The following is a 16,582-nucleotide window of genomic DNA, read 5'->3' on the forward strand; positions in this document are numbered from 1 at the left end:
ATTATCTAATTGATGTTACTTGGGTGAGACCTAAGGTGGAATAATTCTAAGGTGATTTTGACCCAAACATTAGCGAGGGGATTTTATTTTAACATATCTTTGCCGCGACTCCTTACCATGGCCTCATGGGAAATGAAGTCTTCGTCGACTTAAAACAAAGAGCATGCGCAAATCCAGAGAGAGCGAGAGAGACACGAAGGCGAACGGGAACCGGAAGTGGACTTTGAGGCGTCTGTGTGCGCGCCCATGACAGGCAGACCGGCGCTGTTAGCTCCTCCTCCACGATGTTACCGTGAGCCTACTTTCAGGATGCCGCCGTTTTTTTCCCTAGTTGACATTGGCTAACATCGGCGTGTGACGAGGGCGGGACAGGTAAGTAGCGGCACGCATTCTGTCTGTCCGGAGGCTGAAAAACCTTCCGTTTGCTGGCCACGCATACCTGGGCGTCTGTGACCTTAAAGTCGCCAGAGCGGTACGTCAGAGTTCTTGTCTAAGGGCTTTGGAGTCTCCTGTGGGACGTTGCATTACCCTGTCATTTACGGACATGCCTTGTCCCAATGTTTTCGAAAAGTTCGTTATCTCCTTCTCGGCACGTGCGCTGCAGCTGTTTGAAAAGTTGCAGTTTTTGACGCTTCGGAACCGAATTTGCACGATGGCACTTTAGGCAGAGCTTTGTCAGCTTCCATATGTGAGGACAGGTGAGCCCACCGACACCACCGGGAAGGCGTGACGTGAGCCTCAAGTGGGACTGGAGGAAGCGGATTAATTAAAGACAAAACAACGCGGTGGGGGTCTCAAAGCCGGGGGCTGAGTGTGGGGAGGCACGTGATTAGGAGATTATCGTCCTGTGGGGCCTCGTCTCGTTGCCACAATAGGGGATTATGTCCCACCCTTAAGGCGGGTGTGGTTCCCATGGTGGCTCAGATAGCACGTCTCGTGGGGGTCCTGTGAGAAGCGATAGCGGAGCGCAAGTACCTGCTGCCGGCAAGGCGCTATATAACGGCTGTCAGCAGAGTCTCCTGCTCCAGGGTGCTTGCGTCAGGTCCTTTGGCTCCCTCTCAGTTTTGCCAGGTCTGTGCTTTTCTGCTCCGGAAGGCGATTAGGCAAGCGGCAGGGGAAAAGCGTTGCGAGGGCAGCCTATCTACTCGTGATCCCGGCTCAGATTTGACCTGTTGTGCCCTTTGTTCCCTCGTGTTTGCTCAAAGTGTCGACTCATCGCTGTCCGTGCTTCTCATTCCATCTCTTCTTCAGGGGCTGTCACTTTTGCTTGTGCTACCTCAGTGTCGCCGCTGCCGTGGTCACCATGCCTCCTGTCCAGGACTCTGCTCAGCCTAATGCAGGTAAGGTGTTTAGCACTTTTTGCACTAACCTCAGTCCAGACCAAACGATTGGATGTTAAGGACCATCCATAACACCGAGCCTGGGGGATTTAAGGATTAGAGAAGAGATATTCACTAACAGCCCTGAATGGCGGCAGTGGCTGCAGGTTTTCATTCCAACCAGCTTCCTAATAAGAAGATAGTCCATCCATCCATCCATCCATTTTCCAACCCGCTGAATCCGAACACAGGGTCACGGGGGTCTGCTGGAGCCAATCCCAGCCAACACTGGGCACAAGGCAGGGAACCAATCCCGGGCAGGGTGCCAACCCACCGCAGAAGAAGATAGTCATTGCTGATAATTAAACTATTGCTTGTTGGTACTTTCATTCATTCAAGATGGATTTTAACTACATTGCAGAGTTTTCTTCTCAGCGATCATTATCCACGTGTTCTTGTGGATCAGAACAGATTAGCACTTCACCATCCTCCTCCATTCCCTCTCATTTGTTTATAAACTTTTTGTTGGCACGGATTCTTCATGATGCACACTCTCCATTACACATGGAACAGAGTTAGCTGGAGGGCTGCTGGTTTCTTTTTGATTTGCATTTCGTTATTAACTGATGGCTGGTTAAGAAAACCGGTAACAAAGCCTAAATGTAGCTGCTTGAAACTAAAGTAGACAATTATGAGTTCAGAATCATACAAAGTGAGTTAACTAAAATGAAGCTCCAAATCTCTATTGCTTTAGCAGGAGTCAGTCAGGCATTGTCCAACCCGCTGTATCCTAACACAGGGTCACGGGGGTCTGCTGAAGCCAATCCCAGCCATCACAGGGCGCAAGGCAGAAACAAATCCCGGGCAGGGTGCCAGCCCACCGCAGGGCACACACACACACACCAAGCACACACTAGGGACAATTTCAGGATCGCCAATGCACCTAACCTGCATGTCTTTGGACTGTGGAAGGAAACCCACGTGGACATGGGGAGAACATGCAAACTCCAAGCAGGGAGGACCTGGGAAGCGAACCACAAGTCTCTGTACTGCGAGGCTGCAGCGCTACCCACTGTGCCACCGTGCCGCCCGCAGATATATAGGTTGAGATGAAAACCTGCAGCCCTCCAGCACCATGACAGAAGATCCTTGCTCTACAATGTCATTAAAATTTGTCTTGGATGAATGGAGGCACTGCAGTGGGCTGGCACCCTGCCCGGGGTTTGTTTCCTGCCTTGCGCCCTGTGTTGGCTGGGATTGGCTCCAGCTGACCCCCGTGACCCTGTAGTTAGGATATAGCGGGTTGGATAATGGATGAATGGAGGCACCAACAAGCCATATAGCTAAATTTTGAATCTCATGACCAGCAAGGATTGCCTTCTAATTAGGAAACTGCTTGGAACGAAATCCTGCAAACACTCCGGACCCTCAGTACTCTGGTGAATATCCCTGGACTAGAGGGATCTCATTTTTCTAAACATTGATGTGTGTGTTGGTGGTAGACATCCTTAATCTTGTAAATATTGACATTGGGGTTTACACGAAGAGCTCCCCGTAAACTAAGCTTGTTGTGGTAGGGAGACACCCCTTCTCTGTGGTTGGTTGGCACCCTGCCCGGGGTTTGTTTCCTGCCTTGTGCCCTGTGTTGGCTGGGATTGGCTCCAGCAGACCCCCGTGACCCTGTGTTCGGATTCAGTGGGTTGGATAATGAATGGATGGATGGAATGGAATGGAGACACCCCTTCTTTTAAATGCCAAACTACTGGAAGTAGAAACCCTCAAGCTGGGGGCGGGATACATGGACAGCTGTCAAAATACTGGTGGTATGGAGATGCTCCTTCCCCTAAATTTTTTTTGTTCTTTATTTCGCCTTGTACAATTTCTTGTATTAGGAATTTGGTAGTTTTCGCATACCCCTTGGGGTCAGAGCACAGGGTCAGCCATTGTACAGCGCCCCTGGAGCAATTACAGGTTAAGGGCCTTGCTCAAGGGCCCAGCAGAGCAGTGGCCTTTATGGCAGTGACAGGGATTCGAACCGGCAACCTTTGGGATACCAGCGCAGATCCTTAGCCTCAGAGCCACCACTCCGCCCAAGATTGTAAATACTGAGCTACTGGAGATAAAGACCCCCAATACCTGTAATTACTGCGTTTGGGGGATACGCAACAACTCTCAAAATACTAACACGTCATAAAGAGATGCTCCCTCCTTTAAATTCTGACCCACTGGAGATGGAATTCCTCCATCTTGTAAGTACATTGACTGACCAACAGGTGGTAAGCAGAAGCTTCTCTCCTTTAAATTCTCAGACAGGGATGACAGAGAACCTCAACCCTGTAAATAATTTCACTGCGTAGTTATGAAAAGAGATTTAAAATAATGCTCTGTGGGTTGTAGGGAGACCCTCCCTTCTTTAAATATTGAGCCACAGGTGGTAGAACCACTGGGGGGGAAAAAGTGAGACATGTAGTTGAAGCAGAAACCATGACAGCCATGAGATTTGGGGCCAGTTTAGCTATCAGCTAAACAACAGAGCGACAAATGGACAGAGTGGTCTCCTCTCGGTTGTCAAATCTGTTATGTTCTTAGGTTCTAGAAATCCCCAACCCTCTTAATACTGAGCTGTCGATGGTGGGTTATATACTGAGATGAGGACAGTATGGAAGCCCTTTAATAATTTCAGGACTGTCCACAGATTAGAGACTCCTTCAAATATTTTAGGTGTCAGAGGCTCACCCTCCATAGCTCATCTGAATAGCAAGTCATGAGATTGACGCCGTGCCAGGCTTCCAGAGTTTTCTGTATTCTGCCCCTGGCCCAGCTTTTCATGAGCCGCTCACAAGGCCTTTCCAGTTTTCTTGGTGCCAGGGCTGATTGTGGGAGTGGCTAAATGAAATGTAAGCTATGGCAGTTAACGGTGAGACGCCTCTCCCTGCTATGTGCTTGTGTCTCTGTTGGCTCAGATAACGTAGTCGGAGTCATTTCTCAGCTTTGCCACGTCACTGGGCACACTTTTTTTTTTTTTTTGGAGTGAGGACAAGCATTCCTGTTGTGCCCTCTGACCCACCAGCACATTCTGCACAGGAAGATAAGTGGCACTATTAGGAACGTTGGTGTTTGTGAGCTCTGCGGCGTCCAGGAGTGTGCTAATAAAGGTTCATTGGTAGCGTAAGTGAACTGGAAATGACTCAGATAACACAAATGAGCTGGCACCCACATATGACAGAGTTGCTGACCGCTTATTTAAGATTTCCACACTGCCTAACTTCTCTGTCTCTGTCTTTCCTGTGGTTTTTACAGATGCTGAGATGGCATGCGATGAAGCTGATGGTTTGGATTCTCCCATGGGATCCCGGGAGTTCTCCGAACCTCCCCTGTCTACGTACTTCGAGGAGAAGGTGCCCATTCCAGAAGATTCCAAGGCAAGTAGTTTCTAAATGTGCATACTGTGTGGCATCATCATCATCATCTCCTGAAGACTGGTGTTTCACAAGCAGCTGTCTTTAGACAGGAAGCGGTTGTTGCTTCCTGTGTGTAATCCATGCACAGAGAGCCAGCACACATGTCCCCTTACTGCTGTGTTCCTTGGGGACAGCCGGCACTAACTCGTTCTTGGTTTTCCCTGCAGGATGGCTTCAGCTTTCGGAAGCTTTGGGCATTTACGGGGCCTGGATTTCTCATGAGCATTGCTTACCTGGATCCAGGAAACATCGAGTCAGACCTGCAGTCTGGTGCCAAGGCTGGCTTCAAGGTATCCTAGGGTTACTTGTACCATTGCAGGTCACCCCACTGCCCAGCAGCTGACGTGCTTCCTGTTTTGCAGCTCCTCTGGGTTTTGCTGTTTGCTACTGTGATTGGTCTCTTGCTGCAGAGACTGGCTGCTAGGCTAGGTGTGGTGACCGGTATGCATTTAGCAGAAGTGTGTCACCGCCAGTACCCCAAGGTGAGTGTCGAGTTGCTCTGAAACGTGGGTGGGATGCCTGATGATTGCTTGCATGTAAAGCTTGGTGTCCCTCATCACTGCCAGGTCCCTCGCATTATCTTGTGGCTTATGGTTGAGACGGCTATTATCGGTTCAGACATGCAGGAGGTCATCGGCTGTGCTATCGCCTTCAACCTGCTTTCCTCGGGCAGGTAGGGTTGCATGACTCCCATATGGGGCGGACTTGGGGTTTACTACACACAGGTAGAGGTCACTAAGCCATCGTCGGGATTCACCCATAAACCCCGAACCTCATTTAACGGGGTACATGTGAAGTTTTAGTGCCTGTGCTTGCTTGCTGTGAGGCAGACAGCCATATGCTGAATGGAAGGTGGCACAGCGGTGACTGAATTGAAGTGTGGAGGTATGAAGAGTTCATTGATGTTATGGAGGGCAGGGGTTGGACACAAGGCAGCAGTGCAGGCCCCTAATGGGGCCTAGTACCCATGTGTCTGCCCGCTCACTCCACCAAAGTGGGGCAGTAGAGCCGCCCTGCTAGTTGCCAGTGCCCATTCTTTCTTTGAAGGTACTGTCACTGTGACAATCGACAGGTTTGTGGATGGTGACAGCTGCTCTGGTTGCCAGGCCAGTTGAATGGAGAGGCACTGAGGCCACCTTACTGCCCCATGGCTGCTCTAGGCGGACTGGTGGCTGTGAGGCTAGGGATCTGTACTGGCAATCGGAAGGTTGCAGGTTCGAATCCCATAAATGCCAAAAAAGCCAACGTGCTCTGTTGGGCCCTTGAGCAAGGCCCTTCACCTGCAATTACTGAGTGCTTAGAGTAATGAGAACAGCGCTATATAAATGCAAAGAATTATTATTATTGTTCCATTTGGAGAATTCAGCAAGTCCTTTCAGACACAGTGATGTCATTTTGGAAGAGGACTGAGTTACCATGCTGATTTGTTGGTGGCAATGTGGTGCTTTCTTAACACTCGGCATGGGAGGGTATGATCTGTTTGGCACGAGCCTTTTGTAATGCCAGTCTGTGTCTTTTAGGATTCCTCTGTGGGGTGGAGTTCTCATCACCATTATTGATACGTTTATGTTTCTTTTCCTGGACAAGTATGGTAAGTTGTGCCGTTTACCCTCTTGTATGTTTCAAAAGTTGTGCTCAAATTTCTTATGCCCCCGTCTCTGTCTTTTTAGGCTTGAGGAAGTTGGAAGCCTTCTTTGGCCTTCTCATTACCATTATGGCACTCACATTTGGGTACGAGGTGAGTGGTCCTGACTCAGGCCCCCCTTTGTCAGGCATGCAAGTGCTCTTCATCTAATTGTTCCCCTTTTTTCTCTGATAGTATGTGATTGCCAAGCCTGACCAGGGCCAGCTGCTGAAGGGCATGTTCCTTCCTTACTGTCAGGGCTGTGGAGCCCCTCAGCTAGAGCAGGCTGTGGGCATCGTAGGAGCCGTCATCATGCCTCACAACATATACCTGCACTCTGCTCTAGTCAAGGTAAGAATGATGGTGGGTTGAGTGGGCAGTATGGCCTACAGCAGCTGGTGCCTCACTGATGTCCCTTTTTTCTTCTGTAGTCTCGGGAAATAAATCGATCTAACAAGAAGGAAGTGAAGGAGGCAAACAAATACTTCTTCATTGAGTCCTGCATTGCGCTGTTTGTCTCCTTCCTCATCAATGTCTTTGTCGTGGCTGTCTTTGCCCAGGCCTTTTTCAATAAGAAAAACAGTGATGTGGTGAGGAAGCCTGGGCTAAGCATTGGGCACCGGGCACCACTGGGGTCTCACCTCTGTTGTTCCTCACACCTTCTTTATTCTGATTCCAGCATGCAATCTGTGCCAACAGCACTGGCCCCCACAGCCCTCACTCTGCCCTTTTTCCAGATGATAACAAGACACTGGAGGTTGACATCTACAAAGGGGTGAGTGGATGGCAGCAGGGTGGTTGTTCTCTGCCACACAGAAATGGTTCATCTTCTCTCTCTCTCTCTCTCTCTCTCTCTCTCTCTCTCTCTCTCTCTCTACTGTTTTCAGGGGGTGGTTCTTGGCTGCTTTTTTGGACCTGCTGCCCTCTACATATGGGCCTTGGGAATACTAGCAGCTGGACAGAGCTCAACAATGACGGGCACCTACTCTGGCCAGTTTGTCATGGAAGTAAGTATTTTCCTAGTGTAAAGTTTTCTGGACTGGGTGTCCTGGTCCCCGTCTGCTTGCCCGTTTTCTTTGTTTTTGGGTGCAGCGGACAGCCTGTGCCCATCCTGTTTTAGTGCTAGCTTACCTGTGCCTCAAAGCCCACCCACTTTTTTTCTTTATTCCTTTCGGTTTATCTACAGATGAAACCTGTTAGATAGGTTTGTCCCCACTACCACCCTGGCACTGATCTCTTGCATACCTGCCCCTTTGTTTGACAACAGCTGGCACCTTGTTTGCCTATTCCACCAGTTTATCTAAAGCTGTCACCCTAGCTGTCCTAGGATCTGGTGCTATGTGCCCACTAACAATTGCTCCATCCCCCATTTCTTACTTAATTACATTTCCCACTGAATTTTGAGCTACACATTAGGATTCAGTCCAAAATTTCATTCTATCGCCTCCGTCCATTTCTTTCCTTGTCTGATGCTCAAACTCATTGTTTCATAATGTCTCGTATTGATTACTGTAATTCCCTCTTCGTTGACATCCTTGCAAAAATCTACACAGAAGCTACAGTACATTCAGAACTCTGCAGCCGGAGTCCTCACCCACACGAAGCGTTCTGCTCACATCTCCCCTGTCCTGCTTACTGGTTCCATCAAGGATTAAATTCAAGATTCTGCTTCTCACCTTGCCCCTCTCTACCTCATTCAGCTCCTTACACTCCTTGTTGCTCTCTCAGGTCCTCATGCAGTCATCTCCTTTCTGTCCCACGCACCAGACTCTCCACCCTGGGAGGGCACGTCCTTCAGTGTTATGGCCCCTCAACTCTGGAACTCTCTTCCTCATGCTCTCCAAGATGGTTCCTCTTTCTCCACCTTTAAATCTCCACTCAACTCAAATGTTTGTCTTCTGTGTGATCTTTTTTTTTTTTCCCCCATCTATATGTAAAGCAGCCTTGGGTTTGTGAAAGGCACTCTATACAGTGGGTATAGAAAAGAATCCCCCCCTTCGAAATATTCCCTTTTTTTGCTTTACAGCCTTAAATGAAAGCACACATAAATCATATTTCTTCCCAGGTTTACTTACTCAATGCCACCTCTAACAAACACAAACCAATATTTTTTTCCAGCTTTACCTACTCAAGGCCACCTCTAACATCCAAGTGAAAGATATCACAGCTACAGTTCAGAAGAATTATACAAAAATCCACAACAAGACCTACTGAGATTAATAAAAGATCACCACCCGCCCCCATGTCAATGTCACTTTGTTGACTCCTCTTTTGCTTTAATGACTGCCTTGAGTCTGTGGTGATTCTTCTCTATCAGCTTTGCAGACCTAGATTGAGTCCACTCAATATTTGCCCCCCACTCTTCTTTGCAGTTTAACTGTTCAAGTTCGCTCAAACTGGATGGTGAGCGTTGGTGGTCTGCTATCTTCAGATTTTCACTGTGATTTAGGTCTGTGCTCTGACTGGCCACACCAGGACATTCACTTTTTTCTCCTTCAGCCACTGTGTGGTCCATTTTGCTGTGTGCTTTGTGTTGTTGTGTTGAAAGGTGAACATTCTGCCCATCTTCAACTTTCTGGCAGAGGGTAGCAGGTTTTCCTCAAGAATTTCATGGTATTTTGCCCCATCCATTTTTCCTGTTACCCTAATGAGAGCTCCAGGCCCCCCACAACAGGATGCTGCCCCCTCTATGCTTTACTGTAGGTATGGTGTGTTGTGGATGGTGAGCTGCATTGGTGGACCGTTTGGTGTTGAAGCCAAATAATTTGATTTTGGTCTCATCTGACCATAACACCTTTTTCCACTTGGCATCAGAATCTTCAAGGTGCATTCTAGCAAAGCTCAAACGAGCCTTAATGTGGCCTTTCTTGAGAAGTGCGACCCTCCTGAACAAGCCTTGTGGAGCGCTTGTCAAATTGTTGTCACGTGCACACCATTAGTGACCACTCTGTGCTATCAAATCCTGTAACTCCGTCAAAGTGGCCATTGGCCTCTTGGTAGCCTCTCCTACCAGTTTCCTCGTTGCTCTTACATCCAGTTTGGAGGATCCAGGGAGGGTCCCAGTAGTACCAAACACTTCTTTATGATGGACTTTACTGGGCTACTTGGGATTGATAAAGCCTTTGAGATTTTTTTGTCTCCATCTCCTGCCTTATGTCTGTCAACAACTCTATCCCTGAGATCTTCTCAAAGTGGCCTGCCACCCACAGTCAGGTGTTTGCTGTCAGTTGCTCTACCAAGCAAGGGAATGAATGGACCAGGAACAGCTTCACTAATCACACTCATTACAACTGATCACGGCCAGTAACCACAATGGAAATGGTGGGCACTGACACCTGATTGAGTTTAGGAGGGGGCGGGGGATCCTTTATTAATCCTTTAAGCACCTTGAGCATGGGAAAGGTGCTATATAAATAAAATGTATTATTATTAATCTCAGGATTTCTTGTTTTTACTTTTTGTATAATTCTTCTGAACTGTAGCTGTGATACCTTTCACTTGGATGTTAGAGGTGGCATTGAATAAGTAAAGCTGGGAAGACATATTAGTTTGTGTGGTTTCATGTAAGGTTGTAAAGCGAAAAAAATGGTAATATTTTGAAGGGGGGGGGGGTTCTTTTCTATACCCACTGTAAATGCAACTTAATAATAAAAATATTTCCATTAAAATTGGATTTGTTTTCCTTTGTATGGTGCCTTTTGATCTCTCTCATGTTCTTCTCCAGGGCTTCCTGAATCTAAACTGGTCTCGTTTTGCAAGAGTCCTTCTTACTCGGTCCATTGCCATCACGCCAACCTTGCTGGTTGCCATCTTCCAGGATGTTGAGCACCTGACTGGCATGAATGACTTTCTCAATGTGCTGCAGAGCATGCAGGTAACCCATGCTTGAGGGGTCCTTAGCTCATCTTTGCGGGACCATTAACTTAATTTCCTAGCACTAAGTGTTCCTCTGTTTTCACAGCTGCCGTTTGCATTGATCCCAATACTCACTTTCACCAGTCTTGGTTCCATCATGGATGACTTTGCCAACTCGCTGTGAGTATCTGATTGTCACATGTTGTTCAGTTACTCTTGACAAGTGTGTGAGTGCTTCTGGCTCACAGTAAGCTCTTGATGTCAGACTGTAGTATACTGCCCCTTGCAGGTGGTCCCAGTGATGCCTGTGGATAGATACACACACCTTCTGCTTGTTTTTTTTGGGAATGGACAAGTCTGTCAGCGGTGTTACCTGGTGATCTGTCTGTACTCCATCATCTGTTTCTGGGTAAAATACCTCAGGGATTTGGTCTTAAAATGTTGTATGAACTTTGTGCTGGTTTATTGGAGTGTGACCACTAGGGGGCATCTTGGAAACAACCTTTGCAGACAACAGTGCTAGGTTTAAATGAAGTATTTTTATTGTACTGTGTACCTTTTTACAGGCTCTTCTAACTCAGTCCAGTCACAATTGCAATTCTTTTCTTCTTCCTTTTCCGCCTGCTCCTCCTCCTCCCAAACAAGTTTTGTTCACCTCATTTGGTCTCCAGCTTACCTGGGGAGAGACAGGGAGGAACTCTTTATGTTGGACCTCGGAGTACTTTAGGTTCCTGAACAGTGCACTGTGATGGTGTGGGTCGGCTACACGTTTCCAGGTCCTTCCGGGAGCCTCTTGAACCTGCCATCATCTATAACGTAACCAAGTTATAGCCAAGCAAATGGGGACACACACAGGAAGGCGTAGGTGCAGAAAGTGATTTGTGTTTTTATTAAAAACAATCAAAAAGTGTTCAGTGGTGCAGTGCTTAAAAATCTTCACCTTCTTCTTTTGGCTGCTCCTGTTGATCCACAGTGGTTCATCTTCTTCCATATCTTCCTGTCCTCTGCATCTTGCTCTGTCACACCCACCATCTACATGTTCTCTCTCACCACATCCATAAACCTTCTCTTTGGCCTTCCTCTTGCCTGGCAGCTCTATCCTTAGCACCCTTCTCCCAATATACCCAGCATCTCTCCTCTGTACATGTCCAAACCAACGCAATCTCGCCTCTCTGACTTTGTCTCCCAACCGTCCAACTTGACCTGACCCTCTAATGTCCTCATTTCTAATCCTGTCCATCCTCGTCACACCCAATGCAAATCTTAACATCTTTAACTCTGTCACCTCCAGCTCTGTCTCCTGTGCCACCATCTCTAGCCCATATAACACTGACATGTTGTGTGTTCAGAGCTGCTCCCCTGCACCCTATTTGGGTTGTAATGAATGCTGAATTGAGTTCCTGTTGCCGTCTTATCCGTTCAGACCAGTCTGGCCACTCTCCTCTGACATCAACAGAGAAGTGCTGCTCGCTGGATATTTTTCCCTTTTTCAGACCATTCTCTGTAAACCCTAGAGATGGTTGTGTGTGAAAATCCAAGTAGATGAGCAGTTTGTGAAAAACTCAGACTAGCCCGTCTGGCACCCACGGCCATGCCATGTTCAAAGTCACGTCAATACCCTTTCTTCCCTATTATGATGGTCTGTTTGAACTTCAGCAGGTCATCTTGACAAAGTCTACATGCCTAAATGCATTGAGTTGCTGCCATGTGATTGGCTGATCAGATATTGGTGTTAACAAGCAGTTGAACAGGTGTACCTAATAAAGTGGCTGGTAAGTGTACATTATAACTTGCTTTGTTAGTCACTTTGTATAAAGGCTGTCTGCTAAATTAATGATTATCAAAAGATATTGCTCTTGGCCACTAGGTGGCAGCATTGAAACACTATAAACATTGGTTATGGCCAGTAGCCCTTAATATGAAACTGGGATCTTGGCGATTTTGTTTAAAATCCTGAGAGTTTAGTGAGTGTTGGACATCAAGGTGGATTTGGATTCCGGAAGTACCTTCAGAAGTGGCCAATTGAAAAGTTAGTAAATCGTATGCAAGCCTTTTGCCTTAAACCGCACTTCATGTCCTGTGTCACAGTTTGTCATCCTGATGTCAATGAACAGACAGTGTTGAAGGTGTTATTGTAGAATTTATCGAGTGTCTCTCAGTTGTGCTTAAATTCATGACTTCTTTCCCCCTATCCAGTCATTTTTCTTGGGCTTGTGGTTCGTACTTTATTTATTCGTTTTCATCTTTCTGCTACTGTGGACTCCTTTAGTAGAAGTAGCCCATGTTCTGAATTGTGGAAACAGTTACGTCTGATTCACCATCAGGGTTAGCACCTGTAGAATCTAGCGTACATCTCTTTATCTCCGACATACATGTTGTTGTGCAGAGGCCACCTCAAAAGCCTGGTGTTTTTGGCCTTCTTGTTATGCTGAAAACAAAATTTGTCGGCTGCAGTGTGGATGGTATGGCGCCATAGTGGTTGACCTCTCCAGAGGCCTGGTTTGAAATGCTTGCCTGGCTGCTATTTTTCCATGTATACTTTCTCCCTAAGTCTGCATATGTGCTTCTCTCATGTTTATACACACACGCACACACAGAGTTCATAGTTTTATATTGGATTGTTCTACACAAATATGCCCTGTAATGAACTGTTGTCTTGACTAGCATGGGTTCTGCCTAGTACCTCATGCCAGCTTGACCATAAAGCCAGATCAAGGTAATTTTGGTTCAGTATTTTTAAACTTGTGTTTATTTCTCTGCCATTTCATTTTTAGTTTAGATTTATGAAATTTTGACCGTTTCCATTTTAGTTTATTATGATTTTTGAATGTGTTTTGCCACCCATAGTCAGTTGTTTGCTGTCAGTTGCACTACCAAGCAAGGGAATGAATGCTCCAGGAACAGCTTCACTAATCACACTCATTACAATTGATCACAGCCAGTAACCACAATGGAAATGGTGGGCACTGACCCCTGATGGAGTTTAGGGGGGGTGATCCTTTATTAATCTCAGTATTTCTTGTTTTGATTTTCTATCATTTTTTCTGAACTGTAGCTGTGATTTCTTTCACTAGGATGTTAGAGGTGGCATTGAGTAAGTAAAGCTGGGAAGAAATATTAGTTTGTGTGTTTCCATATTTAAGGTTGATGACACCTTTTATTGGCTAACTAAAAAGATTACAATATGCAAGCTTTCGAGGCAACTCGGGCCCCTTACATCTTGCCTGAAGAAGGGGCCTGAGTTGCCTCGAAAGCTTGCATATTGTAATCTTTTTAGTTAGCCAATAAAAGGTGTCATTTTGCTTGGTTTTTCTCTACATTCATAATGGCTAACACGGTACAACACCCTAGTACTACACATATTTAAGGTTGTAAAGCAAAAAAATGGGAATATTTCAAAGGGGGGGGGGGGATTCTTTTCTATACCCACTGTAAGTAATGCATAAAAATTGACTTGTAAAACATTCGTTATAAACAAAACACAAAAAGGAGAAGGCACACATGTTCAATAACATATTACAGCAACCTATATCAAGGACAATAAATTAAATTAGTGAAGAAAAAACAATCTAAGCCAGTGATAACACCCTGACTACACCATAACACACACACACTTGAAAATGTGTTTTATAAAATGTCTTTATTTTTTTTAAACTATTCATGCTCTAACAGTTCATTCATTTATTCATCGACCTAATCAGATACGCCGTATGTTGTGCTTAACTAGCAGTTTAAAAAAATTGATTTGGCAGCTTAACGCCAGGGGTCACCCCATTAACCCCAACAGACAGACGCTCTGGACACAGAGTAAAAGTCCCAAGAAGTATTTTAGTTACTTTTCCTCCTAGTGACAGTGCCTTAATCACCACAGCCACAATAGCATAGGTAAATAATTAAACAATACAGAATTCTCTCTCTCTGTCTCCTCCACACCTCCCAGCAAGCTTTGTCCACCGCCACCCGACTCCTGCTTGCTTGCTGGGTTCACAGCAGTCCTTTGACCCCCGAATTGCTTCCGTCCTTCCGATCATGTGACTTGTCGGCACTTCCGGGTCGGATAGAGAATTTGAATTTTCTTCAGCCTGGAAGTACTTTGGGGCACCCATCCTCGTGACTTGGGAGTACTTCCGGGCTATGGATAAGATACGAGTTCCACAGGTTTCCTGGTGGTACCCAGCAGGGCTGTGAAGCCGAACACCAAATCCTAGGGTGGCCTGCGGGAATCCGGGGCCCCGCTACGCTGCAGGGAAATCGCCATCTAGCGTCCTGGGGGAGGCTGTGCCCCAAAGTAGCTGCCTTCCCCCATCCTTCTACTCTTTGGGCGTCCCGGCTGTCCATCACACCGCATACCTGTTTGAATAACGTATTCCACACAGCCAGACTGGTAAAAACCAGTCAGACATGATTTAAAATTGCTACAAATCACAACTCGTGTGTTTGTCTAAAAGCAGAGTCACATTTTGGACTTGCAGAGATGACCACCTGACAGAAACGTATCTTGTTTTTTTTTTTTTTAAAACAAAAAAATGTTTATTCATCCGTCAGTTCATTCATGGTCAATAATCCAACAGAGCCTGGCCTGACCGTATAGGGTGCAACGTAGAAATCGAGAGCAGATGCAAAATGCTCATTTTCCAAAAAAAAAAAAAAAAAGACTAAAAATGATACAAAGAATTGTGTGTCAAAAGTACTTACCTTTAGAAAAGATAATGGCAGAGTGCAAGGAAAGACACTTACTTAAGGCTTTGTAAAAGGAACCTGATGGGACCCCCCCACCCCATCAGTCTCCATTCAGACCCGCTGCCTTAGTGTTGTAGACAGCATTCATCTCCATATCATAATCTACTGAGACTCGCCGTTCACGTCATTATTTAATACCCTTTGCTTGTGTTTGCCATTTTGCAGAAAACAGCATTTCCTGCTGTGCTCCCTTAACGCCGGACGCGTTTTTGTATGCCATTGCGAATAAAAACAATATGTTACAAAGTTGTAATTGATACTGAGTTTGTTAACTTGATGGTGGGCCTCATTTGTCCTACACTGCCATATCTGCGTCTCTTCTCTTGCTCAGTGGCTCAGATTAGATGTCTGGGTTTTTCATATCTGGGTTAGTTATTGAAATACTAGCAAGGATCAGTTCCGGCTGCAAAAAGACTGGACTGGCCAAATGTTCCATTCTAGCTTTACATAGAAAACTGGAGGTGTGGGAATACTCATATATAGAACAGTCCCATTTGTAGCATCAGATGTAGTATCGGATCCTGAAGGGAGATATGTGATGGTCATGGGCAACTTATTTAACTGTAAAATGATTTTGGTAAATGTGTATGCACCCAATGTGGGGTGGGGTTTGATTTGTTTTTAATCCTATTTTTTGTAAAAATTGATCTATTTGTACGGAATGATTACAATAAAATTAATATTTAAAAAAAAAAAAAAATACTAGTCATCCCCTGTGGCTTTGCCAGTGGATTAGTGAAACAGGACAGTGAGGTGGGCCCACCCAGCTCCCTACTGCTGATGTCGCTCTTCTCTGTCTCAGATTAGCGCGAATATATCGCTCCTGCAAACGAACTATGATTTGTAGCGCAATGAGAGAAGTCGCAAAATCAACTGGAATGTTCAAGCAAATTATAGAAAAAAGAAAGATCTAAATCTGTTAAGTAGTTCTCTCGTTCGCTAACTAAGCAGAGTTAAGGTTACGCCCCGAGGCGGACGCGTGAGTAAGGAGGGCCCCGCAACCCGATGAGTCTCTCTCTCAGATTCGTGCTAATAAATCGGTACTGCGAACGAACTGTGATACATGGCACAATGAGAAAGTCGCAAAATCAATGTAATGTTCAAGCAAATTATAGAAAAAAACCAGATCTAAATCCGTTAATTAGTTCTCGCGTGAAAAGCGGACAGACATACAAACGGGTCTAAAAAACTATAAGAAATTTTGTGCCTGGACCATGAAATTTTGAAAACTGTTTCTTAGCATACCATACCATATTTATTTGTTGAGCGCTTAAAAACACAGCATTACAACCGACCAAAGCGCTGTACAGTTAAAACAAACAGGACTAAAAACAAAATATTAAAGCAAACATTAAGAGAGAATTTGAACTAAAAACAGGTCAGAGGAACCAATAAAATAGAGAAAATAGCGAAAAACAAGTAGAAAATGAAACAAGTTAAGAATTAAAAGCCAATGTGAAGAAGTGCGTTTTTAAGCGTGATTTGAATGTGGCAACTGAAGTGGCTTGCCTAACCACTAGGGGTAGGGAGTTCCAGAGCTTGGCTGATATTACCTGCAGATATGATCGCTTTCTTTGCTTGGG

General features: G+C 45.7%; 1 protein-coding gene across 2 annotated transcripts in view; it reads left to right on the top strand.

The window, feature by feature from the left end:
- The first annotated feature begins 217 nt into the window (after positions 1 to 217).
- slc11a2 (solute carrier family 11 member 2) overlaps positions 218 to 16,582 on the top strand; it is a 33,151-nt gene continuing 16,786 nt past the window's right edge. For both annotated transcript variants that reach the window (XR_007934491.1, XM_028798644.2), the window contains exons 1-14: positions 218 to 372; positions 1,252 to 1,340; positions 4,620 to 4,741; positions 4,948 to 5,070; positions 5,143 to 5,262; positions 5,347 to 5,453; positions 6,301 to 6,371; positions 6,451 to 6,518; positions 6,600 to 6,755; positions 6,836 to 6,994; positions 7,084 to 7,179; positions 7,292 to 7,411; positions 10,129 to 10,278; positions 10,366 to 10,439. Coding sequence is in view for 1 of the 2 variants with exons in the window: in XM_028798644.2 (XP_028654477.1) it covers positions 1,304 to 1,340; positions 4,620 to 4,741; positions 4,948 to 5,070; positions 5,143 to 5,262; positions 5,347 to 5,453; positions 6,301 to 6,371; positions 6,451 to 6,518; positions 6,600 to 6,755; positions 6,836 to 6,994; positions 7,084 to 7,179; positions 7,292 to 7,411; positions 10,129 to 10,278; positions 10,366 to 10,439 (1,403 nt within the window). In the remaining variant the exon portion in view is untranslated. The remainder of the gene's footprint in view (positions 373 to 1,251; positions 1,341 to 4,619; positions 4,742 to 4,947; positions 5,071 to 5,142; positions 5,263 to 5,346; positions 5,454 to 6,300; positions 6,372 to 6,450; positions 6,519 to 6,599; positions 6,756 to 6,835; positions 6,995 to 7,083; positions 7,180 to 7,291; positions 7,412 to 10,128; positions 10,279 to 10,365; positions 10,440 to 16,582) is intronic.

The sequence above is a fragment of the Erpetoichthys calabaricus genome, chromosome 3 (genome assembly GCF_900747795.2).
Source record: "Erpetoichthys calabaricus chromosome 3, fErpCal1.3, whole genome shotgun sequence".
Classification (NCBI taxonomy): domain Eukaryota; kingdom Metazoa; phylum Chordata; class Cladistia; order Polypteriformes; family Polypteridae; genus Erpetoichthys; species Erpetoichthys calabaricus.